The sequence below is a fragment of the Balaenoptera borealis genome (assembly GCF_965194805.1).
Source record: "Balaenoptera borealis genome assembly, chromosome: 1".
Taxonomy (NCBI): Eukaryota; Metazoa; Chordata; class Mammalia; order Artiodactyla; family Balaenopteridae; genus Balaenoptera; species Balaenoptera borealis.
Window position 1 is genome coordinate 92074231 of NC_138860.1, and position 25722 is coordinate 92099952.

The 25722-nt window shown below is 41.7% G+C and overlaps 1 protein-coding gene across 2 annotated transcripts in view; it reads right to left on the reverse strand.

Moving 5' to 3' along the window:
- LOC309617473 (uncharacterized protein) overlaps positions 1-25722 on the reverse strand; it is a 145696-nt gene that overhangs the window by 8436 nt on the left and 111538 nt on the right. Inside the window, exon 5 of one of the 2 annotated variants that reach the window (XM_082369854.1) lies at positions 734-9006. In XM_082369854.1, coding sequence (XP_082225980.1) covers positions 8987-9006 — 20 coding nt within the window. In that variant the 3' untranslated portion in view covers positions 734-8986. Of the gene's footprint in view, positions 1-733; positions 9007-18286; positions 20958-25722 lie in introns of those variants that run through there. The other variant, XM_082369853.1, reaches the window with a different exon arrangement.

The window sequence follows — 25722 nt, forward strand, 5'->3', positions numbered from 1 at the left end:
CCATCTCGGTTTCCAAATCTGCTAAATGGAGCTAACTATCCATACTTCGTGTACCCTCTAAGAATTTGGTGGCAATAACATAGGATCACATCTACAAGAATAGCTTAAAAAAATATAGGACGTATATAGAAATGAAGGTGGTGGTAGAGTTTTAACAGTAAAACTTAATTGCTCTGGATCCCACTTATGCAGAATGTGTGGCTATATAGAAGGGGCAGTGCAAAAGTTTACCTTTGCCCTATTATGAAAGAAAGGATGTATTAAATAATTAAACAATGCATATAATATACGAGGGATATGTAACCTACTTATGAGACTGATCGGGTTTCACAAACCTTGCGGCAGTCGTTTGCAAATTAAAAATTAACGAGTCATTCCTCTATGTTCTCCAAGGCAAGTCACGGAATACCTTGACTTAGCAACACTTAGCTGTTAAAATCAGAAACATAGCACTGGAAAGGAACTCTTAGCTCATCTTAGCCAAATTTGTCATTTTACAGGTGATGAGACTGACTCACAAGGATAAATAACATGTCCGAGCTCTCTCAGTCCACCGGGAAGCCAAAAATTACACCAAAATCTACTGTCTGTTGTCATTCGTTCCATGCTGTTGGCCTGGCTGAAGCTAATTTTTCAGTTCCACTGAACAAATCCCATTTTCTTTGAATGGAAACTTACACGGAAACACAGACTCACCAGCTATGAGTAAAACAAAAGTAAACTTTACTATTACCTCACAATGTCCCTTGACCAACCATGGATCCAGGTTTTGTGGGAGGCCTGAAGCTTTTTAGATTTGGGGGATCCTCTGTCAGAAAAAGAATCAAAATTATGAGTAAAAAATTATTACCAATATAAACATTTATTTAGAGAGAAGAATCACAGTAAGTTAAAATTTTTCGAGTTGACAGATACCAGAAATATCACAAATCCAAAGAAATAACAATAGTTTTATTAATGGCCTTATCATTTATCTTATTATTGCCTTTTATTAACTGTACCTCTTTAAAGTCTTTTTAAGAGCATCCTTTGTCTGAAAACTCTTTCATTACTTCTTCACTTGATAACAGTTTTGTGATATCAGAACCTAAAAGGAGAAGAAAAAGGTAATTTAACATTTCCTTCTTCCCGGAAGCCTCTAGAATGGTTAATCAAATTTGTTTTTATTATTGATACTTAAAAATTTTTTCTTCTAGCTTCCCAACTTGTTATGGGTAATGCCGTGTAAATTTGTATGATTGTATTCAAATCTGAGAAAACTTCTCTTGTTTCTATCGTATGTGAACCATTATAAACACACTTGCTTTTGTTATTTTGCTTGGAACATACACCCGATAAATATAGAACTCTTCATAAATTCTATTTCTCACAATTCCCATAAACAATAACAACAAAGGGGATTTGATTTTCTTTGTAATTGTATACAGTACAGCATCAGGCATTTTCCTGGTAAAAGAGGACTTCTAGTCTGATTAGATGTTGAAAGGACTCAGTCATCCACTTAACAACTTTCTATATCTTATGCTTGGAAGAATTTCCATATATTATCTCTGGCTCAATGCATTTCAAACTTTACACAACAAAGTGATTCAGTTATACATACGTACATTCTTTTTCATATCCTTTTCCATTATGGCTTATCACAGGATATTGAATATAGTTCCCTGTGCTATACAGTAGCACTTCATTGTTTATCCATTCTCTACACAATAGTTTGTGTCTGCTAACCCCAAACTCCCAGTCCATCCTTCCCCCACCCCCTCCTCCTCCTTGGCAACCACAAGTCTGTTCTCTATGTCTGTGAGTCTGTTTCTGTTTCGCAGATAAGTTCATTTGTGTCATATTTTAGATTCCACGTATAAGTGACATCATATGATATTCGTCTTTCTCTTTCTGACTTACTTTACTTAGTATGATAATCTCTAGGTTCATCCTAGAGATAATGCTGCAAATGGCATTATTTCATTTTTTTTTAATGGCAGAGCAGTATTCCATTGTATATATGCACCACATCTTCTTTATCCATTCCTCTGTCAATGGACATTTAGTTTGCTTCCATGTCTTGATTATTGTGAATAGTGCTGAAATGAACATTAGGGTGCATGTATCTTTTTGTATTAGAGTTTTCTCTGGATATATGGCCAGGAGTGAGATTGTATATTTCTCCTCCACTCTTCATATATATCTCATGCTGGGGCTAAAGGACATGTTCATATTTCCATATGACCGAGGCACTGTACCTGAGAACTAAGATGGTGAGGGTGTTGGCAGGGTAGGTGATAGGAGTGTTTCAGAAAGTCATTCCTCTCTGGGACGGCTGGCAGTAATACAACTATACATGGAAGTGACTGTGACCCACACAAATATAGCCTCATAAACCCAAACTAAACTTCTCCTTCACTCACCTTCCCCTTAACTGGATTCCGAAAATGCCTGGGGCTCCTCCAATGTTACTCCACCTAGAGGTGTGTGAGGGAGTGGGTATCTGCACTCAGAATACTGCAAGAAGCAGTATTCTTAATCAATTGCAAGGAAAACGTATTACTTGGGTGAGTTTTACAAAAACCTAAGACCATGTGAACACATTGGCGAGACTCCTGCCAGGGCCGTGGAAGGGGCCTATGCAAATGAGAGGCCCTGAAGGTTAAGCTTCATGGACTTCATGGTGAAGGGCAGTCTCCAGTTCATGGAAAAGAAAGAGCTACAGCTCTCAGCACCGCGGACAGGGTGTGGCACGTGCTTACAAGGTTGGAAGTAGGGATGTCACCTGAGCAAACTGAGAAGCAAGGAGCCCACCAGGCCTGGTCAAGGGAAGGCTGACAGTTTCATCCACAGGTTCCAGCAGAAGCAACTGCAGTGGCACACGCTGGAGTAGGTCTCCTGCTACACTGGGGTGCTTGGGGAAGAGGCTGGCTGATGTTAACTCAGTGTAATCAGTCTTCTGCCCACGGCAGCCCATCATCCCTGGGCCAAGCCACCCCTGACAAAGCGACCCAGTAATCCCCTGAAACGGCATCACCAAAACCCCGTCACTCTTGTTCCAATTTAAACATAACATTTGAATCTACATTTGGACTACTGCGTCATAACAAACATGGATTTCCATGGATGTCAACTAATATAGGGGATGGTCTGATGACCATAGGGAGAATGTCTCATTAAAGGTAAACTTCTTGGACTTCCCTGGTGGTCCAGTGGTTAAAAATACACCTTCCAATGCAGGGAACACGGGTTCGATCCCTGGTCGGGGCATTAAGATCCCACATGCTGCAGGGCAACTAAGCTCTCACACCACAACTAGAGAGCCCGTGTGCCGCAACGAAGAGTCTGAGCGCTGCAACGAAAGGTCCCGCATGCCACAACAAATATCCCACGTGCCGCAACTAAGACCTGACGCGGCCAATTAAATAAATAGATAAAGGTAAACTTCTCATGGAAGGCTCAGATCCTACACAAAGGACTGTTGTCCTGGGGTCCCTTTCCAATTTATCTTCATGGTTTGTTTTACAATATGAACTTGAAGAAAAACAATTCTTTAAAATATTCTGAAATTCTGATTTTTTAGAAAGTCAGTCTGGCTTTTAACTTTCAGTGGAACTCAGACTCTTAAGGAAAAGCACTCCACGTTTGTGTCCCGTCTTCCATTCTTTCTTAATCTTCATTTTTGCTTGTCTGGACTATGGCAACAGCCTCTTAACTAAGCTCTCAGATCCACCCTATACACTGCTGCCACATAAATGCTCTCAAGCTGACCTTCCCTGTTGTCCCCTGCCAGGAGCAATCTGTCCTTGTGTGGAACACTCAGAACCCTTTGGTTGGTTCTAGTCTTCTAGCATTTAGGAAAGTCACCCTTCATCGTGGTTGTCTGTGTATGTGCCTCTCACCCTCTCTAGAGTATACATTTCTTGCATTCCCAGCCCACTGCAAAGTCAAGGCACAAAATTGAAACTTAGTAGGTACCAATGGCAGACTCCACTATTGATGTTTTACTTGACAATCATAGTAATTGTATTCTCCTTGCCAGTGACTGGTATAGAGAGGTGTCCAATAAAAGTGTCTCTGATCATGGAAAAATAGCTAGTGTGATTGATGTACTTTTGAATTTATCAAATTCTTTTTTTTTTTGCCAAACCACGCAGCTTGTGGGATCTTAGTTCCCCGACCAGGGATTGAACCCGGGCCCTTGGCAGTGAAAGTGCTGAGTTCTAACTACTGGACCACCAGGGAATTCCCTGATTTTACCAAATTTGAATGAACTAAAATGTAAACTTCACTTGCCACATCTATGGGACCTCTCAGGCCAGGTAACTCAGGTGACTCAGTTCTGGCAAATGAAATACAGGACGGCCAGTTTTTTCTTCTGCAGGATTTTGTCTCATCTGGGTGTGGTACCCAGGACTGTACGGCCATCCTGTAACCTGGAGAGGAGCACAGAGGACACAGCTGACACCCTGAGGATGGCAGAGAGAGAAATGGAGAGAGTCTGAGCTGTGGACTCAGTCAACCTAGAGTTGCCCTACCTGGGACTTCCTCATGTGTGGGTAAGGACATTTTCCTCACTGTTTAAGCCATTTTGACCAGAGGTTTCTACAAACTTCAGCCCAAAGCATCAAAAATGACAATGCTGGGCTTCCCTGGTGGCGCAGTGGTTGAGAGTCTGCCTGCCAGTGCAGGGGACACGGGTTCGAGCCCTGGTCTGGGAAGATCCCACATGCCACGGAGCAGCCGGGCACGTGAGCCACAACTACTGAGCCTGCGCGTCTGGAGCCTGTGCTCCGCAACAAGAGAGGCCGCGACAGTGAGAGGCCCCCGCTCGCCGCAACTAGAGAAAGCCTTTGCACAGAAACGAAGACCCAACACAGCCACAAATAAATTAAATAAATAAATAAATAAATAAGAGGTCCCCTCACTTCACTGTATCTCACATGACCTAATTCTAAAAAAAAGAAAAAAAAAAAAAAGAAATTTCCCATTATTCTAGTATCCACACAGCCAATGTCTACTATGTTTAAAAAAAAAAAATGACAATGCTGTTATGATAATTAGGTGGAAAGAGGGGGCAGGATACAACATGTCCAATGGGTTTTGCAGACCTCTTGTAGACACTGTACACAATGATGCAAGAGAAATATGCTAAAAACAAACCATTATGGAATCATATATCGAAAGTATAAGGTTTTTTCCAGGCAAAAGACAGAGTCTGCGAGCTGTTGCTGAGTGAAGAACAAGAATTCTGCAGAGGATATCTGTGGCTTTGGTCTATTGAGGACTCCTTTTGCCCTTCCTTTCATTGCCAACCCTATGTTCTGTGGGGAACTGTTCCTTGTGACTCAGGGAAGGGTGACCCCAAATTCCCTGGCCACGGGGGTGGGCCTGGCCAGCAGGATACACCATACCTCCAGCCATGGTGACTGTTTGAGGAATAGGAAGTGAATTTTCACTAAGGTTTGATACATGGACAATATGGACACTGGGAGAAAGGAAGGGTGCTCTTGTTTGGGTGGGGCTGTGGTTTCTGCCCCGAGGAGAGAGTTTTTTGAGAGTAAAGCCAGTCCTAGAACCCAGAGGTCCGGGGAGGATAGACAGAGCCTGTTGACACTATCTGAGCCCCTGAGTGCAGCCATGCCTGAGGCCCAAGTCCATCTATGGACTTTTCATGTGCATGAGCACATGTCTCTGATGTGCTTAGGCCGGTTTGCTTTGACTTTCTGTCACTTGCAACTGAGACAGTCCTGACTGATACAGTAGAGAATCAAACAAGGCAAGAGGGAAGTCCTGGATCTGCCTCAGATCAAAGTGGCGTCAGGTGAAGAAAGATGTGCAGGAGATAAGCATCTGTTAGGGCTTCATGAGGCAGTCCGATGCTGTGGACAGCAGCTTGGTACCCAGACAAGTGTAGATTTGGGGCAAACTGCTCTGAGTTTTAATACCAGCTTATCCACTTACTTCACTGATAAGTCTGCGAAAGCTGTTTAAACAGTAAACCTGGGTCTCAGTTTTTCCATCTGTAAAATGGGAAAGGATGACTTACCTCACAAATCTGTTGGGAGTATTAAGTAGGATGATGTATGTAAAATCCCTCACACAGAACTTGGCAGATAGCGCTCCCTGAATTGATGTTAGTTCCTGGCACTGTGGAAAAGAGGTATCAAAGTTGCTGCAATAAAAACGTTCAAAGTGACTACTAATATTCTTTGGCTCTTCCTTCCTCCTCACTGCTTTTGACTTTTATCTCTTTTGTTTTTTTATGTAATCCTAGAAGTTTAAATTGAAAATAATACTAGTCACCATTATTTGAACGTGTACCTTGTTCTTGTGCTTTACATACACTATCTGTAATCCTGACTATAATGATTCGTACATTATTCCTGACAATAATAAAGTAGGCGGCACCATGTCACAGGCCAGGAGAGATGAGTGACTTGTCTGCCCTATTAGTATGTAAGGTAAAGCCAGGAGGGCATCTAGATGCAGTTGGTGGGGGACATGAAACCCTAAGGGCATTGTTTACCATTGAAATTTTTCTTTCTCAGGAGAATTATAAAAGACATACTGTTGTTTTGAATTTCAAACCACAGTTACCCGTGTAATTAAAGAACCCGTAAGTCCTTCAGTAGGAAAAAGTGGAAGCTGACCCCGTGAATGCCAGACCGAAGGACATATCCAATTACAGTTCTAACTGGGATATACGTAAGAGAATGTTCTTGAACTTCACACAGGCTGATCCAAAATTGAGCTTTCAGGTTAAATTTAAAAGGAACAGTTTTAGAATTCGAGCTAGAAAATGAGATTCATGCTAAATGGACTTTTCCTTCACTACTACAAAAATACTGACACCAGGCCCCAAATCCACCATTACCATCACCATCCCTTCTCTGCACCTCCATCCCAATCTGTTTTTTCTTTTTTTAATGTGGGTGGTCCTATTCTGATTAGCAGCACCACCCCTTCATTAGGACATAAATGAAACTATTTTTGTTCCTATAGAAACACAAAAGTTGCCAAGACGTGTCTGAAGATGTTTGCTGCAGCCTGTTTGCAGGAGCAAAAAAGTGTTTGTCTTTATTGCTGATGTCCAGTGACAAGGGGGTTATTTGAATAAATGGAACACTCTGGTCCAGCTAAAAAGAACAGATAGATTTTTATATACTGACACGAGGAAACGTGGACAATATAGCTATACTTTGAAAAGTAAGTTGCAGAATGTTATTTAGAATATAATCTCATTTATGGAAACAAACAAACAAACAAAAAAGCAAAAGCAAAGCAAAGTATCTGCATAATGGAAAAGCCTTGAAGGAAGAATACCTTGTGCTACCAATGTGTTACCTTGTGAATACCAATGTGTTATTAGTGGTTGTTGAGTTTTGCTTTGGAGTGGGTCACAGAGGACTTTGACTTTTCACTTGAAACATTTCTATATAATTGTGAGGTTTTGGCTTCAAAAACCATTTTTTCTTTTCTTGTTTTTTTCTTTTTACAATGAGTCAGCTTTATTTCTATAGTCAGAAAATATGTAAAGATTTTAAAAATTTACCATCCACTGGTCAGTACCTAAGAGGACAGGCTAAGCTATTAAATGATGTGGTCGTGAAAGTTAGTCTCTATATTCCATGACCTTTGTCCTCTGTTTATTTGCATCACCCAGAATGGTTTTTCTTTCTTTTTTCAACATCTTTATTGGAGTATAATTGCTTTACAATGGTGTGTTCGTTTCTGCTTTATAACAAAGTGAATCAGTTATACATATACATATGTCCCCATATCTCTTCCCTCTTGCATCTCCCTCCCTCCCACCCTCCCTCTCCCACCCCTCTAGGTGGTCAGGAACAAGACAAGGTTGCCCACTCTCACCACTATTATTCAGAATGGTTTTTCTAATCCCTGACTTTTAAGACGTTTGCCCCTCACCTGACAGACCGCTGGGCTGGCTATGGGGGGGCAGCTGCTCTCCCTCTGGCTGTGCCAGTCCCTCCTCTGCTCACTTCCCCTGTCTTAACTCAGAAAGATCCGGTCAGGATGTTGCAGCTACTGGGCTCTTTCCCGTATCCTGTCTGTGGTCCCCGAGTGGAATGAAACAGCAAGATTAAATGAAAAGAAACCCTTCTTACATATTTAGATAAAATACTTCCTTTACCTTATTCTTTAACATTTCTTCTGCATCTGCCTCTTGTCGAACGCTGTGCTAGGTGGGGCACGGTCTCTGTGCTCAGGGCACACAAAGCGTCCTGGTAGAGACAGACAGGTAGGCAGTGACAGTGACAATACAAGGTGACAACTGTATTGCTACTTTCTCAGCATCCAAGTGTGTGTCTGCATTAGGTGCTGGGGGTACAAAGATAAGTAAGTCAGGGTCCCTGACCTAGAGAGGTTTACAGTCTAAGCAGTGCCGTCCAACAGAAATATAATGCAAGCCACATAGGTAATTACAATTTTTCTAGTAGCCCCGTTAAAAAGTAAAAAGAAACAGGTGAAATTAATTTTAATCAGCCATTTAATTTAACCCAATTTATCTAGCATATTGTCATTTCAACATGTAATCGATATAAAAATTATCAATGATATATTTTAGGTTAGTTTTTTCATACTAAGCATTTCACATGTGGTATGTAGCTTACAAGACATCTCCATTCAGACCAGACCCAGTTTACGTGCTCAGTAGCCACATATGGCTGGTGGCTACCATATCGGACAGGGCAGATCTAAGGAGAAGATGAGCCTATTAATAGATCATTCCACAATGTATCGAAAGCTCCCCAAGTTTGTACCTAGGATGTTGCGGGCGATAGACCTCACTCCTGAGGTGGGATGTGTGGGGGAAAAGGTAATGGTCAGGGAAGGCTTCTTGGAGGAAGCAGCACACGAACAGAGGTAGCCAGATGCACCATGGGAAGACCATGTCCAGAAGGTGGAACAGGCAGCCTGAAGACGGGCTCAGTGGTTTCAAACAGTGCAGTGTGAGCAGGGCTCATCACTAGTTTGGTGATTACAGCTTAACAAGTGAATCTGAAAAACATAAATTAAAAAAAAAAAAGTGAAACCTTTAGTGAATAGGAATGAGGTAGAAGGGAAGGACAGAAGAAGGGCTGGCAGAGAGGGAAGCTTTCCTACTCAAAAGGGAAGTCTTCATGAGATGGGAAAGTTGAGGAGCACTGTACCAGGGTAGGACCCAGTTAGCGGAAGGCAGGCTGGATTTTGGCCACTGCTCAGCCCCTCATCCAGGCCCTTTGTAGAGTGTGTGGTCTGCACAACCATCCATGGCAGCCCTCTGCTGTTCTGTCATTCTGCAGCCTCTCCAGCTGCACTGTTTTGCCACATTTACTTGAGAATAAGCATACTGGAGCTGGTTGGAGGATGTGACGTTGATCTTTTTTTCAGGGTTTGTCTGGAAACATAAGCTCCTACCTGGGCCTGAGCCTTGCTGCTTGCCATACAAGGCCCAGTGAAATGGACAGTCTGTGCCTTCTGGGGGCTTCTCTGTCCAAACACTAATAACGTGAAATGTGAAACTGGCACTGCCATTGAAAGGGCACCTGTGCCTGCAGGTCTGGAGCATGAACACCACACATGCTCAGCACGTGTCCAGGCTGTGGAGAGCTCAGCAGGACACCGATTCACTGTGCAACCTTGGACAAGTCACCTTGCCTCTTTGGGCTTCCTCTCCTCTGTGAAAGTAGGGGTTGGGACAGATGACAAAGCTCATAGGTGTTGTGATTAGCAATCTGCCACAAACTGGAGCAAATCTGCGCTCAGCAAACTATGCCCCCGGCCTGTCCTCACCTCAACCCTCATCCCCAGACCCCAGTGACACACAGACCTGAACACTTTGTCCTCCCAACCTTCCCCGCACAACCTGTTGGCCAAAACCCAGGAAAATCTGGTTTGAGATATGTATGTCCTTATGCATCAGTTTCTCCCCCCCCCCCCCCCCCCCCCCCAGTTTACACTGCTGGTGCTTTAAGAAACACAATATTGGCAAAATGCACTATGCTCAAAATGATTCCTGGGAACCGAACAGACCAGTTTGGTTGGAAGCCCGAGGCACCTTCTCTAAAGGGCTGGCCTCTCCTTCCTGTTCCCCCTTCACTGGGATGCGGTGGATGGCAAGCCAGGAGTCAGGTTAGGTCACAGGATGAGAAGTCTGAACTAGCCGAAGCTGCCTGGGACAGCTCTAGCGTATCCATGCCTTGGCTCGGCTCACTGGGCCTTTAATAATGCAATAATAACCAGCTTCTAAAGCACACAAAGGCTTTTGGAAAGCCGGAGATAAAAGCGACTTTGTTCTGTTCTTGCCCAGTACAGTAGACATCCATAGGTGTTCCCACACAAACTGGCCACTTGGCTGTCACTGTTGTTGGATTTCCCCCCCCCCCCCCTTCTTGCTTACTGAGAAGCTACAGATAGCTTAGAAGGAAAATAGCATCCAGAAAATGCACTTGAAAAAGAAAGCTGATGAGAGGAGAGCATGTTGGAAAGCTGGGTGCACTTTCTGCTGAGTTCTTCTCTTCCCTGACACTGTCGGCCCCTGCAGGATGCTGCATCTCCTTCATCAAAAAGTCATCGTGGGCCCAGTGTGAGGCTTAATGCAGTCAGAGCGTGGGCGGCCGCCGAGACAAAGCCATTTCTCCTCCGTGCTCTGCATTTGGGCTGCATCGTGCCTGCTGGAGGGAGCAGCCCCACACCTCACTCTCCCTGCCACTGCGACCCCGCCTGCCCCCATCTTCCCTATCCTTTCTCCTCCCCTCCCACTATCTCCCTCCTCCTCCCCCAACACATAGAGTTTATATAGCTGGCTTCTTCACCCCCCACTGTCTTTTCATATTACTTTTTTTTAAAACATCTTTATTAGAGTATAATTGCTTTACAATGGTGTGTTAGTTTCTGCTTTATAACAAAGTGAATCAGCTATACATATACATATATCCCCGTATCTCCTCCCACTTGCATCTCCCTCCCACCCTCTCTATCCCACCCCTCTAGGTGGTCACAAAGCACCAAGCTGATCTCCCTGTGCTATGCATCTGCTTCCCACTAGCTGTTTTACATTTGGTAGTGTATATATGTCCATTCCACTCTCTCACTTCGTCCCAGCTTACCCTTCCCCCTCCCCGTGTCCTCAAGTCCATTCTCTACATCTGCATCTTTATTCCTGTCCTGCCCCTAGGTTCTTCATAACCATTTTTTTTTTTAGATTCCATATATATGTTAGCATACGGTATTTGTTTTTCTCTTTCTGACTTACTTCACTCTGTATGACAGACTCTAGGTCCATCCACCTCACTACAAATAACTCAATTTCGTTTCTTTTTATGGCTGAGTAATATTCCATTGTATATATGTGCCACATCTTCTTTATCCATTCATCTGTCGATGGACACTTAGGTTGCTTCCATGTCCTGGCTACTGTAAATAGACCTGCAATGAACATTGTGGTACATGACTCTTTTTGAATTATAGTTTTCTCAGCATATATGCCCAGTAGTGGGATTGCTGGGTCATACGGTACTTCTATTTTTAGTTTTTTAAGGAACCTCCATACTGTTCTCCATAGTGGCTGTATCAATTTACATTCCCACCAACAGTGCAGGAGGGTTCCCTTTTCTCCACACCCTCTCCAGCATTTATTGTTTGTAGATGTTTTGATGATGGCCACTCTGACTGGTGTGAGGTGATACCTCATTGTAGTTTTGATTTGCATTTCTCTAATGATTAGTGATGTTGAGCATCCTTTCATGTGTTTGTGGGCAATCTGTATATCTTCTTTGGAGAAATGTCTGTTTAGGTCTTCTACCCATTTTTGGATTGGGTTGTTTGTTTTTATGATATTGAGCTGCATGAGCTGCTTGTAAATTTTGGAGATTAATCCTTTCTCAGTTGCTTCATTTGCAAATATTTTCTCCCATTCTGAGGGTTGTCTTTTGGTCTTGTTTATAGCTTCCTTTGCTGTGCAAAAGCTTTTAAGTTACATTAGGTCCCATTTGTTTCTTTTTGTTTTTATTTCCATTTCTCTAGGAGGTGGGTCAAAAAGGATCTTGCTATGATTTATGTCATAGAGTGTTCTGCCTATGTTTTCCTCTAAGAGTTTTATAGTGTCTGGCCTTACATTTAAGTCTTTAATCCATTTTGAATTGATTTTTGTGCATGGTGTCAGGGAGTGTTCTAATTTCATTCTTTTATATGTAGCTGTCCAGTTTTCCCAGCACTACTTATTGAAGAGGCTGTCTTTTCTCCATTGTATATTCTTGCCTCCTTTATCAAAAATAAGATGACCATATGTGTGTGGGTTTATCTCTGGGCTTTCTGTCCTGTTCCATTGATCTATATTTCTGTTTCTGTGCCAGTACCATACTGTCTTGATTACTGTAGCTTTGTAGTACAGTCTGAAGTCTGGGAGCCTGATTCCTCCAGCTCCGTTTTTCTTTCTCAAGATTGCTTTGGCTATTTGGGGTCTTTTGTGTTTCCATGCAAATTGTGAAATTTTTTGTTCTAGTTCTGTGAAAAATGCCATTGGTAGTTTGATAGGGATTTCATTGAATCTGTAGATTGCTTTGGGTAGTATAGTCATTTTCACAATGTTGCTTCTTCCAATCCAAGTACATGGTATATCACTCCATCTGTTTGTATCATCTTTAATTTCTTTCATCAGTGTCTTATAGTTTTCTGCATACAGGTCTTTTGTCTCCTTAGGTAGGTTTATTCCCAGGTATTTTATTCTTTTTGTTGCAATGGTAAATGGGAGTGTTTCCTTAATTTCTCTTTCAGATTTTTCATCATTAGTGTATAGGAATGCAAGAGATTTCTGTGCATTAATTTTGTATCCTGCTACTTTACCAGATTCATTGATTAGCTCTAGTAGTTTTCTAGTAGCATCATTAGGATTCTCTATGTATAGTATCACATCATCTGCAAACAGTGACAGCTTTACTTCTTCTTTTCTGATTTGGATTCCTTTTATTTCTTTTTCTTCTCTGATTGCTGCAGCTAAAACTTCCAAAACTATGTTGAATAATAGTGGTGAGAGTGGACAACCTTGTCTTGTTCCTGATCTTATTGGAAATGGTTTCAGTTTTTCACCATCGAGGATGATGGTGGCTGTGGGTTTGTCATATATGGCCTTTATTATGTTGAGGTAAGTTCTCTCTATGCCTACTTTCTGGAGGGTTTTATCATAAATGGGTGTTGAATTTTGTTGAAAGCTTTTTCTGCATCTATTGAGATGATCATATGGTTTTTCTCCTTCAATTTAATATGGTTTATCACATTGATTGATTTGCATATATTGAAGAATCCTTGCATTCGTGGGATAAACCCCACTTGATCATGGTGTATGATCCTTTTAATGTGCTGTTGGATTCTGTTTGCTAGCATTTTGTTCAGGATTTTTGCATCTATGTTCATCAGTGATATTGGCCTGTCGTTTCTTTCTTTGTGACATCTTTGTCTGGTTTTGGTATCAGGGTGATGGTGGCCTCATAGAATGAGTTTGGGAGTGTCCCTCCCTCGGCTGTATTTTGGAAGAGTTTGAGAAGGATAGTTGTTAGCTCTCCTCTAAATGTTTGACAGAATTCGCCTGTGAAGCCATCTGGACCTGGGCTTTTGTTTGTTGGAAGATTTCTAATCACAGTCTCAATTTCAGTGCTTGTGATTGGTCTGTTTATATTTTCCATTTCTTCCTGATTCAGTCTTGGAAAGTTGTGCTCTTCTAAGAACTTGTCCATTTCTTCCAGGTTGTCCTTTTTATTGGCATATAGTTGCTTGTAGTAATCTCTCATGATCCTTTGTATTTCTGCAGTGTCAGTTGTTACTTCCCCTTTTTCATTTCTAATTCTATTGATTTGAGTCTTCTCCCTTTTTTTCTTGATGAGCCTGGCTAATAGTTTATCAATTTTGTTTATCTTCTCAAAGAACCAGCTTTTAGTTTTATTGATCTTTGCTATTGTTTCATTTCTTTTTTATTTATTTCTGATCTGATCTTTATGATTTCTTTCCTTCTGCTAATTTGGGTTTTTTTTTTTTTCTTCTTTCTCTAATTGCTTTAGGTGTAAGGTTAGGTTGTTTGACATGTTTCTTGTTTCTTGAGGTAGGATTGTATTGCTATAAACTTCCCTCTTAGAACTGCTTTTACTGCATCCCATGGGTTTTGGGTCGTTGTGTTTCCATTGTCATTTGTTTCTAGGTATTTTTTGATTTCCTCTTTGATTTCCTCAGTGATCTCTTGGTTATTTAGTAGTGTATTGTTTAGCCTCCATGTGTTTTTATTTTTTACAGATTTTTTTCCTGTAATTGATATCTAGTCTCATAGCATTGTGGTCAGAAAAGATACTTGATACGATTTTAATTTTCTTAAATTTACTGAGGCTTGATTTGTGACCCAAGATATGCTCTATCCTGGAGAATGTTCCATGAGCACTTGAGAAGAAAGTGTATTCTGTTGTTTTTGGATGGAATGTCCTATAAATATCAATTAAGTCCATCTTGATTAATGTATCATTTAAAGCTGGCTTCCTTATTCATTTTCATTTTGGTTGATCTGTCCATTGGTGACAGTGGGGTGTTCAAGTCCCCTACTTTGATTGTGTTACTGTCGATTTCCCCTTGTATGGCTGTTAGCATTTGCCTTATGTATTGAGGTGCTCCTATGTTGGGTTCATAAATATTTACACTGTTATATCTTCTTCTTGGATTGATCCCTTGATCATTATGTAGTGTCCTTCTTTGTCTCTTATAATAGTCTTTATTTTAAAGTCTATTTTGTCTGATATGAGAATTGCTACTCAAGCTTTCTTTTGATCTTCATTTGCATGGAATATCTTTTTCCATCCCCTCACTTTCAGTCAGTATGTGTCCCTAGGTCTGAAGTGTGCCTCTTGTAGACAGCATATATACGGGTCTTGTTTTTGTATCCATTCAGCCAGTGTATGTCTTTTAGTTGGAGCATTTAATCCATTTACATTTAAGGTAGTTATTGATATGTATGTTCCTATTACCATTTTCTTAATTGTTTTGGGTTTGTTATTGCAGGTCTTTTCCTTCTCTTGTGTTTCCTGCCTAGAGAAGTTCCTTTAGCATTTGTTGTAATGCTGGTTTGGTGGTGCTGAATTCTCTTAGCTTTTGCTTGTGTGTAAAGGTTTTAATTTCTCCGTCGAATCTGAATGAGATCCTTGCTGGGTAGAGTAATCTTGATTGTAAGTTTTTCCCTTTCATCACTTTAAATATGTCCTGCCACTCACTTCTGGCTTGTAGAGTTTCTGCTGAAAGATCAGCTCTTAACCGTATGGGGATTCCCTTGTATGTTATTTGTTGCTTTTCCCTTGCTACTTTTAATATTTTTTCCTTGTATTTAATTTTTGATAGTTTGATTAATATGTGTCTTGGCATGTTTCTCCTTGGATTTATCCTGTATGGGACTCTCTGAACTTCCTGGACTTGATTGACTATTTCCTTTCCCATATTAGGGAAGTTTTCAACTATAATCTCTTCAAATATTTTCTCAGTCCCTTTATTTTTGTCTTCTTTTTCTGGGACCCCTATAATTCGAATGTTGGTGCATTTAATGTTGTCCCAGAGGCCTGTGAGACTGTCCTCAATTCTTTTCATCCTTTTTTCTTTATTCTGCTCTGCAGTAATTATTTCCACTATTTTAGGTCACTTACCTGTTCTCCTGCCTCAGTTATTCTGCTATTGATTCCTTCTAGCGAATTTTAAATTTCATTTATTGTGTTGTTTATCATTGTTTTTTGCTCTTTAGTTGTTCTAGGTCCTTGTTAAATGTTTCTTGTATTTTCTCCATTCTATTTCCAAGTTTTTGGATCATCTTTACTATCATTACTCTGAATTCTCTTTCAGCTAGACTGACTATTTCCTCTTCATTTGTTTGGTCTGGTGGGTTTTTGCCTTGCTCCTTCATCTGCTGTGTGTTTCTCTGTCTTCTCATTTTGCTTAACTTACTGTGTTTGGGGTCTCCTTTTTGCAGGCTGCAGGTTCGTAGTTCCCTTTGTTTTTGGTGTCTGCCTCCAGTGGCTAAGGTTGCTCAGTGGGTTGTGTAGGCTTCCTGGTGGAGGGGACTGGTGCCTGTGTTCTGGTGGATGAGGCTGGATCTTGTCTTTCTGGTGGGCAGGACCACATCCGGTGGTGTGTTTTGGGGTGTCTGTGACCTTATTATGATTTTAGGCAGCCTCTCTGCTAATGGGTGGGGTTGTGTTCCTGTCTTGCTAGTTGTTTGGCATAGGGTGTCCAGCACTGTAGCTTGCTGGTTGTTGAGTGGAGCTGGGTCTTCATGTTGAAATGGAGACCTCTGGGAGAGCTTTCACCATTTGATATTATGTGGAGCCGGGCGGTCTCTGGTGGACCAATGTCCTGAACTCAGCTCTCCCACCTCAGAGGCACAGGCCTGACACCCAGCTGGAGCACCAAGACCCTGTTAGCCACATGGCTCTGATGAAAAGGGAGAAAAAAAAGAAGGAAAGAAAGAAAAAAAAAATAAAATAAAGTTATTAAAATTAAAATAAAAAAATTTAAAAAATAATTTAAAAAAAGGAAAAAAAGAAAGAAAGAAGAGAGCAACCAAACGAAAAAACAAACCCACCAATGACAACAAGCGCTAAAAACTACAAAAAAAAACAAAAAACAAAAAAAAAACCAGACAGAACCCTAGGACAAATGGTAAAAGCAAAGCTATACAGAGAAAATCACACAAAGAAGCATACACATACACACTCACAAAAAGAGAAAAAGGAAAAAATACATATATCTTTATATAAAAAAAAGGAAGAGAGCAACCAAATCAATAAACAAATCTACCAATGATAATAAACTCTAAATACTAAACTAAGATAAACCTAAAACCAGAAACAAATTAGATGCAGAAAGCAAACCCCAAGTCTACAGTTGCTCCCAAAGTCCACTGCCTCAATTTTGGGATGATTCGTTGTCTATTCAGGTATTCCAGAGACGCAGGGTACATCAAGTTGATTGTGGAGATTTAATCTGCTGCTCCTGAGGCTGCTGGGAGAAATTTCCCTTTCTCTTCTTTGTTTGCACAGCTCCTGGGGCTCAGCTTTGGATTATGGCCCCGCCTCTGCATGTAGGTCGCCTGAGGGTGTCTGTTCTTCACTCAGACAGCACGGGGTTAAAGTAGCAGCTGATTAGGGGGCTCTGGCTTACTCAGGGCAGGGGGAGCGAGGGGTACAGAGTGCAGGGCAAGCCTGCGGCGGCAGAGGTCGGCGTGACGTTGCAACAGCCTGAGGCATGCCATGTGTTCTCCTGGGGAAGTTGTCCCTGGATCACGGGACCCTGGCAGTGGTGGGCTGCACAGGCTCCTGGGAGGGGAGGTGTGGATAGTGACCTGTGCTTGCACACGGGCTTCTTGGTGGCTGCAGCAGCAGACTTAGTGTCTCATGACCATCTCTGCAGTCCACGCTGATAGCCGCGGCTCGCGCCCATCTCTAGAGCTCGTTTAGGCGGTGCTCTGAATCTCCTTTCCTCCCGCACCCCAAAACAATGGTCTCTTGCCTCTTAGGCAGTTCCAGACTTTTTCCTGGACTCTCTCCCAGCTAGTTGTGGCGCACTAGCCCCCTTTAGGCTGTGTTCACACAGCCAACCCCAGTCCTCTCCCTGGGATCTGACCTCCGAAGCCCAAGCCTCAGCTCCCAGCCCCCGCCCGCCCTGGCGGGTGAGCAGACAAGCCTCTCAGGCTGGTGAGTACTCATTGGCTCCGATCCTCTGTGCGGGAATCTCTCCATTTTGCCCTCTGCACCCCTGTTGCTGTGCTCTCCCCCTTGGCTCCGAAGCTTCCCCCCTGCCACCCCCATCTCCACCAGTGAAGGGACTTCCTAGCGTGCGGAAACCTTTCCTCCTTCACAGCTCCCTCCCAGAGGTGCAGGTCCCGTCCCTATTCTTTTGTCTCTGTTTTTCGTTTTGTCCTACCCAGGTACGTGGGGTGTTTCTTGCCTTTTGGGAAGTCTGAGGTCTTCTGCCAGCATTCAGTAGGTGTTCTGTAGGAGTTGTTCCACATGTAGTGTATTTCTGATGCATTTGTGGGGAGGAAGGGGATCTCCACATCTTACTCCTCCGCCATCTTGAAGGTCTTCACTTTACTCTTAATGGAGAGAGCTGGGCTGCATATGGGATTCATCCAGACTTCCCCACCTATGCCTCTTAGATTAAAGAGTAAGAATCAAAAGCCCAGAGAGCAAAGTGATGGGACCAAGGAAACACAGCTGGTTCCATTTTGGAAACTACTAATCTGTATGCTTATTGCTACACGTGTGTGTGTGTGTGTGTGTGTGTGTGTGTGTGTGTGTGTGTGAACAACAATCGCTTTGTTTATAACCTCAGTTGTCATTTCAAGGAAGGTGGGTCCTGTGAACTGTATGAAGCACATCTTATTTATCTGAGCTGTGTTTTGGACTTGGGTATGCAAATTTGGGAATGGCAGCTAGGGCAGGACAGAATGACCTTGCATAACAGAGCAGGAGGAATCTGGGAAGGAGAAAGAGGATCCAGGAGATTAGACCAGGGGGATGGGCTGAAAAAGAGACCCCTGGTGGTTGTCCAGAAAAGGAGGGCTTTCAGAACATAATATCTGGTTGTTTGTTTCTTCTTTTTAATTGTTTGCTATGGGGTGTGCACTGTATATTCCCTCACGAAACTGTCAGGAGATTCTCCACTGTTCATTAATGTGATGTGAATAGATTTGGGGAGGGGCTGGTGCACTTAAAGGTTGCTGAGATCTGAGTTCATGTTGATGTGATGTGAAACAGACAGCTGCTGCAAGCGGCTGGTTGAGAGGATGAGGAGACAGCTGGCATCTGGGTTCTACGTGGAAGTCCACGGGGGCCCGGCAGTCCTTGTCATAATGGGCCCATTTAGAATTGAGCATGCATAGGTTTGCACATGGAGGTGACATTCACTGATCTTATAGCTATTGCCAGTCCGTTAGAAAGAGGTGCAGCCTTTTGCACAGCTGTGTGCCAGGCCCGAGGTCTTTGGCTCTCTTTCCTAGCTTCTAGGCTGTCTGAGTGGAAGCCTCCCTCAGGCCATCCTAATCAGTAGTGCTGCTTCCCAGCCACTGGCTGCTTTCCTGTTCTGCTCTCAGCCAAACGTTAGCCATACATGTTCAAACCATCATGGCAGGACTGGGACAAGCATGCTTCAATGTTGGCAAATGGAATGTCTTCCAAGACCTTCAAGATTTTTCAAACACCACACCAATGGTATCTTTTTCCTGTTCCAAACTGCTGAGGTTTCCTAATGCTGATGGTATCAAGTCTAAAGTCCTGATCCTGTTGTTCCAAGTTGTGTACTTTCTGGCCTTAACCTACATTCATGCATTCATTCATTTGTCAGATACCAATTTTGCTTATTTAAAATTGAAGATGTTCTAGTCACTTTTATCTCCCACCTAAGAAAATAAAATCCCTTTCCACCCTTCCCTGAGTAGTCCGTGAGACATTCAATCTTTGTGCACCATCCATACTGACCTGGGCTCCTGGAATTCTCTTCCCCTCCACTCTGCTTGGTTGAATCTATTTCAGTTTAGCTCTCAGGTTGCAAGGAACGGCATTCAAAAGAATCACCAGGAAAAGAAGGTTAAGAAGTGGCTGTAAGGCTACAACATAGATTTGGACTGCAGATGACAAGACTTTAAGTTCCAAGGTGGCTTCAGGGACTAGCCGTTCACCTCTCTTGTCCCAGGGGCAAGGTCTCCCTTTTCCTTTGCCGTTGCCACTTACCTTGAGCGCTGGCTCCTTTACTGACAGCTGGTTCTGTCTGCTCCTGGTTTCTATTTCCTCATAATTTTGGCTTACACATGGCTCTGACTTGCCCTGAACTTTCCAGCCCCATCTTTACCTGAAGCTAACGCCTGAGGCAAGTCTTTTAGCAACTGCCTGTGTTGCCAGATCTCCCATTTTGGTTTCCCAATTTCAGATTCCAGAAGGGAATCTAACTGACATAGCTTATCTTTTTATGCTGGTCCAAGTCATAGATCTCAGCTTGCTCAAGGAAGAACTGCCCTTGCATCAGCTTTCTCCAGTCAGGTTGATCAACCTTGGCTGGTAGACAAGGGTCCAGTTCCATCAGTGGGGACTGGAGTTGGGGTGTTTCCACACGGGCACATTTAGGTGTGAGCTGGCACACCTCTGTAACAATGACCTTAAAGCCCAGCTCAGGTCATATCTCCTCTGTATTTCTCTTCTCAATTACTTCTTCACTTATTTGGTACTTACTTTACTTATTTGGTACTTCACTTATTTGGTACAATACTTTGGTATTGTATTTTTAGTTATCCTTGTCTGTGCATTTGTCCTTTGTCACCCAGATGTTCAATAGCTTAAGGTCTGAGACTCTTAAAACAGAGGCCTAAGAACCTTGCAATCAAGGCTAAATGACCGCCCAACCTGAATTCTTAATTGCATTGTGATTTCAAATATTCTCTACTGCTGTCCCTGGAAATCACTGAAACATTTAAAGAATGCTAATCGTTTAGAATTTACATCTGTTTCTCAGAAAACCTCATATCTGGAGGTGTCATGAAAATTCCATGCCCCAATTTTTGAGGTTGAAAATATGGGTACAGTGTTCAGAATGGATAGAGGACTTCTCTAAATGTGCTAACGGAGGGCAACTGACATACTGGAGAGAGATTACAGAAACAGAGTAAGTTGGACTTGGTGACTCTGGCTATAGGGAATAAGGAAGCGTGGTATCTATTAATAGAGACACCCATGTTTTGGGCTTGGGTGATTGGGTGGAAAACGGGAAGGGAATTGTAAACTTAGAAAATGGGAAGAAGTTTTGATGTGATCCATATTTTACAGACCTTCAAATATTTATTAAGTCAATAAATATTTATTTAATACCCACTCTCTGCCAGGCACTAGGCCAGGACGGGTGGCACCAAGGTGATTAAGACACAGTGCCTGCCATCAAGGTGTTCTGTCCAGAGTGGGAGATAGCTGTGGAAATAAAAATTATAAGACAGTGTGATAAGTACTATAATGAAGAGAGACCCGTGCAAGAGATAGTGGTAGACCAAGACTTCTTAGGAAGGTCATAAAAATTTTAACAGAGAAGAAGATACTTGAGAAGGGTCACAAAGGATGACCAGGTGATTAGGGAGGGTATTCTTGCTATCAGAAACACCATTTGAAATGTCTTGGATACATTCAGAGGAGTGATAGGAAATGAAGCAAAGGCCAGTACCTGGAGAAACTTACAAGTCAGGCTAATGAGTTCAGATTTTATTTTACAGGGAAGAGGGAGTCATTGAAGAGTTTTAGTATGGTAGCAAGGAGAGCAGATTTGAGGTTATGAAATGATCACTCAGGCAGCAGTGTACAGTGTGAATTTGATGGGGATGAGACGGGAGGCCAAGAGAGTGGCTAGGAGATTATTGAAATAGTTCATAAGAGAGATGAGGAATGCTTCATCCTAGGGAGTTGCAGTAGTGATGGAGAGAAGTGAAGGCTGGAAAGACATTACAGCAATAGAATGCATAAACCCTGGTGACTCACTGGATGGAGGGGATGGGGAAGAAGGAGGAGTCTTGGGTAACTGGGCCAGTGTTGATAATAATAACCAAACCCAAAAATACAGAAGTTGGTTTTGGACAAACTGATCAACTCTACTAGACTGCTGTTTCCTTAAGAACAGGGACTATGTCCTGTTCACTGTCACAATACCTGTGCCTAGCACAATGTATTGAACACCTAGTGATTAGAGAATTTTGAGCATGTGAGTTTGAAACATCTGAGGGATATCCAGGTAGACACATCCAGTACTTAGCTTTGAAATTCAAGAGACAGATAGAAGCTAGAGAGACACATTTGGGAATCATCTTATGTAATGGTGGGTGAGCTCATCCAGGGAGACTACAGAGAGAAATGAGAAGGGGGTGGAGGACAGAATGTTGGGTAATAGCAATAGTTAAGGGGCAGGTTGAAGCAGAGGAGCCATTTGCAAAACTAGGAACATGGTGTCATGGAAGCCAACGTGGAGAGAGTATTCAAGCCTGGGAGAGGTCAACCACGTCAATGGCCATCAAGAGCTTAGAGCTCCCACTAGTGTCAGTCCAATCATTCCAGTTAACTGGTTTGGTTCTGGCCTTAGAACCATCGACTGCCTTCCCATCAAAGCCAGTCCTTCCAGGTATAGTCCCAGGTCCATAGCCTCTGTTTTCTCATCCAAGGAGCCATAGTGGTAAGTGACTGAACCTGTCTTACTTTTTTTTTTTTTTTTTTAAAGAGCAGTTGATATACAAGCTGGCTTTTTATTTTTATTTTTATTTATTTAAACACTATTTTATTTATTTATGGCTCTGTTGGGTCTTCGTTTCTGTGCGAGGGCTTTCTCTAGTTGCGGCAAGTGGGGGCCACTCTTCATCGCGGTGCGCGGGGCCTCTCACTATCGCGGCCTCTCTTGTTGTGGAACACAGGCTCCAGACGCGCAGGCTCAGTAGTTGTGGCTCACGGGCCTAGTTGCTCCGCGGCATGTGGGATCTTCCCAGACCAGGGCCCGAACCCGTGTCCCCTGCATTGGCAGGCAGATTCTCAACCACTGTGCCACCAGGGAAGCCCCGAACCTGTCTTACTTTTCACATGTTGGGATGGTTAAGTGAGATAATGCGTCAGCAGCTCTCAAAAACTTTTGGTTTCAGGACCCCTTTATACTCTTAAAATTTATCAAGAGCCCAAACAAGCTTTTGTTTAAATGTGTTATATCTATTAATATTTACCACATTATAAATTAAAACTGGGAAATTTTAAAAAACTCATTTAAAATGAATAATAATAAACCATGATATGTTAACATAAAGGACATATTTTATGAGATATCACTATATTCTCAAAAACAACTTAGAGAGAAGGATAGCATGGCTTTACAGTTTTGCAAATATCTTTAATGCCTGACTTAATGGAGACAGTAAATTCTTGTATCTGCTTCTGTATTCAATCTGTTATGATATCACATGCCATGTAACCTCTAGAAAATTCTACTGTACTCTTGTGAAAGGATGAGAGCTAAAAAGGGCAAATAACATCTTGGCATTATTACAAAAATAGGTTTGTCTTTGAGGACCCCTGAAAGTGTTTCAGGAAAACTCAGGGATCCTTAGACCATACTTTGAGAATCACTGATGTATGTGAATGCACTTTGGAAGTTAGAAAGTCCATACAAAGGTGTTATGATCACCGTGAAAAGCTATACTCTGGAATCAGAGGGATCTTTCTCATGTGGCTATAATTTGCCCCCAGAGAAGCATTATGTATGAGTAACATTGCTCCCAACAGGTACTTAGGCCATGATAGAGAAAGAGTTTCCAGCCCATATTTTTTACTTTTTCCTTCCCGAGAATTAAATTTAAAAATGTAAGTGAGAATGTGCTGTAAAAATGCAGAGTGTTAATCCAAATTATGTTGTTTTAAGTTAAGATCTTGTTATCCTCAGGCCAACCACAAAGAAAAAATAAATTAAAATATGCACACACACACATATATGTATGTAAATGTGTTTATATATCTATGTATTTCTCTCTCTCTCTCTCTCTCTCTCTGTCTCTCAACCCTTCTCCCTCTCCCCTGTCTCTCTGTCTTCTTCTCAGAGAGAGAGAAAGAGAGAGAGAGCGAGCAAGGGAAAGTTTTATGCTAGAAAATTTCTATTTAACACAGAAGAAGGCAGTAATGAAGGCACAGAGGAACAAAAAATCCATAAGGCATACTGAAAAAAAAATAGCAAAAGGACAAATGAAACCTTATCAGTAATTACTTAAATGTAAATGGACTAAAACTCCAATAAAAAAGCAGAGGTTGGAAAAATGGATGGAAAACCTCAATCCAACTATATGCTATCTACAAAAGACATATTTTACATTCAAAGACACAAATAGGTTGAAAGTGAAAGGATGGAAAAAGATATAACACACCAACAGTACCCCAAAGAGAGCTGGAATGGTTATACTAATATCAGGCAAATAGACTTTAAGACAAAAATTGTTACTGAGACAAACAAGTACATTTTATAATAATAAAGACTATGGTGGAAATTAATGAAAAATAGAATAAAAAAAGGGTTAGAGAAAATCAAGGAAATGAAAAGTTGGTTCTTTGAAGACCAACAAAACTAAGAGACGTTTCACCAGACTGACCAAGAAAAAAATACTCAAATTACTAAAATCAGGAATAAAATAGTAGGCATCACTACCAATCTTACAGAAATACAAAGGATGATAAGTGAATACTATGAACAATTTTATGCCAACAAATTAGATAACACAGACAAAATGAACAACTTCCTAGAAAGTTACAAATTACTTAAACCAAGAATAGCTGATCTAAATAGATCTATAATATGTAAAGATATTAAATTATTAATTAAAAAAACTTCCCACACACAGAAAAGCTGAGGCCTAGGTTACTTCACTGGTGAATTCTAACAAATCTTTAAGGAAGAATTAACACAAATGATTCACAAACTCTCCCCCCAAAAAACAGAAAAGGAGGGAATACTTTGTAATTCATTCAATGAAGCTGTTACTACACTGATATCAAAACCAGACAGACATTGCAGGAAAAGAAAGCTATAGGCCAATATCTCTAAAATATAGATGGAAAAGTCCTCAACAAAGTACTAGCAAACTGAGCCAGCAACATAAAAAGTATCATACACATGATCAAGTAGGATTTATCCCAAGAATACAAAAGTGGCTTAACATATGAAAATCAATTAGTATACACCATTCCATAGAATGAAGGACAAAAGCTACATAACTACCTCAACAGATGCAGAAGAAACATTTGACAAAATCTAATGTGCTTTCATGATAAAAATATTCAACAAACTAGGAATAGAAGGGAATGTCTTCAATCTACTGAAGGCCTTCAATGAAAAACCCACAGCAAACACCATACTTAATGATGAAATACTGAAATCTTTCCCCTAAGATCAGGAACAAGGCAAGTGCTACTGCCACTTCTATTCAACATTGTAGTGGAGGTTCTAGCCAGAGAAATTACGCAAGAAAAAGAAATAGAAGGGATTCAGATAGAAAAGACAGAAGTAAAAATACCTTTTTTTTTTTTTGCAGATGACATGATCTTGTACATAAAACATTCTAAAGAATCCAATCTAATAAAAATCATTAGAACTAATAAATGAGTTCAACAAAGTTGCAGGATACAAAACACAAAATCAATTGTATTTCTATACATTAGCACTGAACAGCTCAAAAATCAAATTTGGAAAGTGTAAAGAAAAAACACACTCCTTCTGTGTGTCTCCTTTACTCTCACATTATCACCACACTACTCCTGACTCTTGCTGTCACCAAATGTGTGTGAGGGGCTTCCCCACACCAAACAATCCTGTGACACTAGCTGGGTGTCCTACAATTTAAGTCAATTCTGACACCATCTATCTGGAGATAGTGTCAGATCCCACAGGTTAAGTGTTCAGTCCTACGATACTGCTCCCCTCCCCCACTTCAGACGCCAATTGCATGTCCAGGTTGTTACGTGTGCTTCTGACCAACTGGCTATAGATCACAGGTTTTCACAACCTCCTCCTTGGTTTAGATTAATTTGCCAGAGTGGCTCACAGAACCCAGGAAAACATTTTACTTACTAGATTTCCTGCTTATTATAGAAGAATACAACTTAGGAACAGCCAGTTGGAAGAGATGTGGGAAAGAGTGTGGAGCTTTCATGCCTTTTCTGAGCTCTCCAC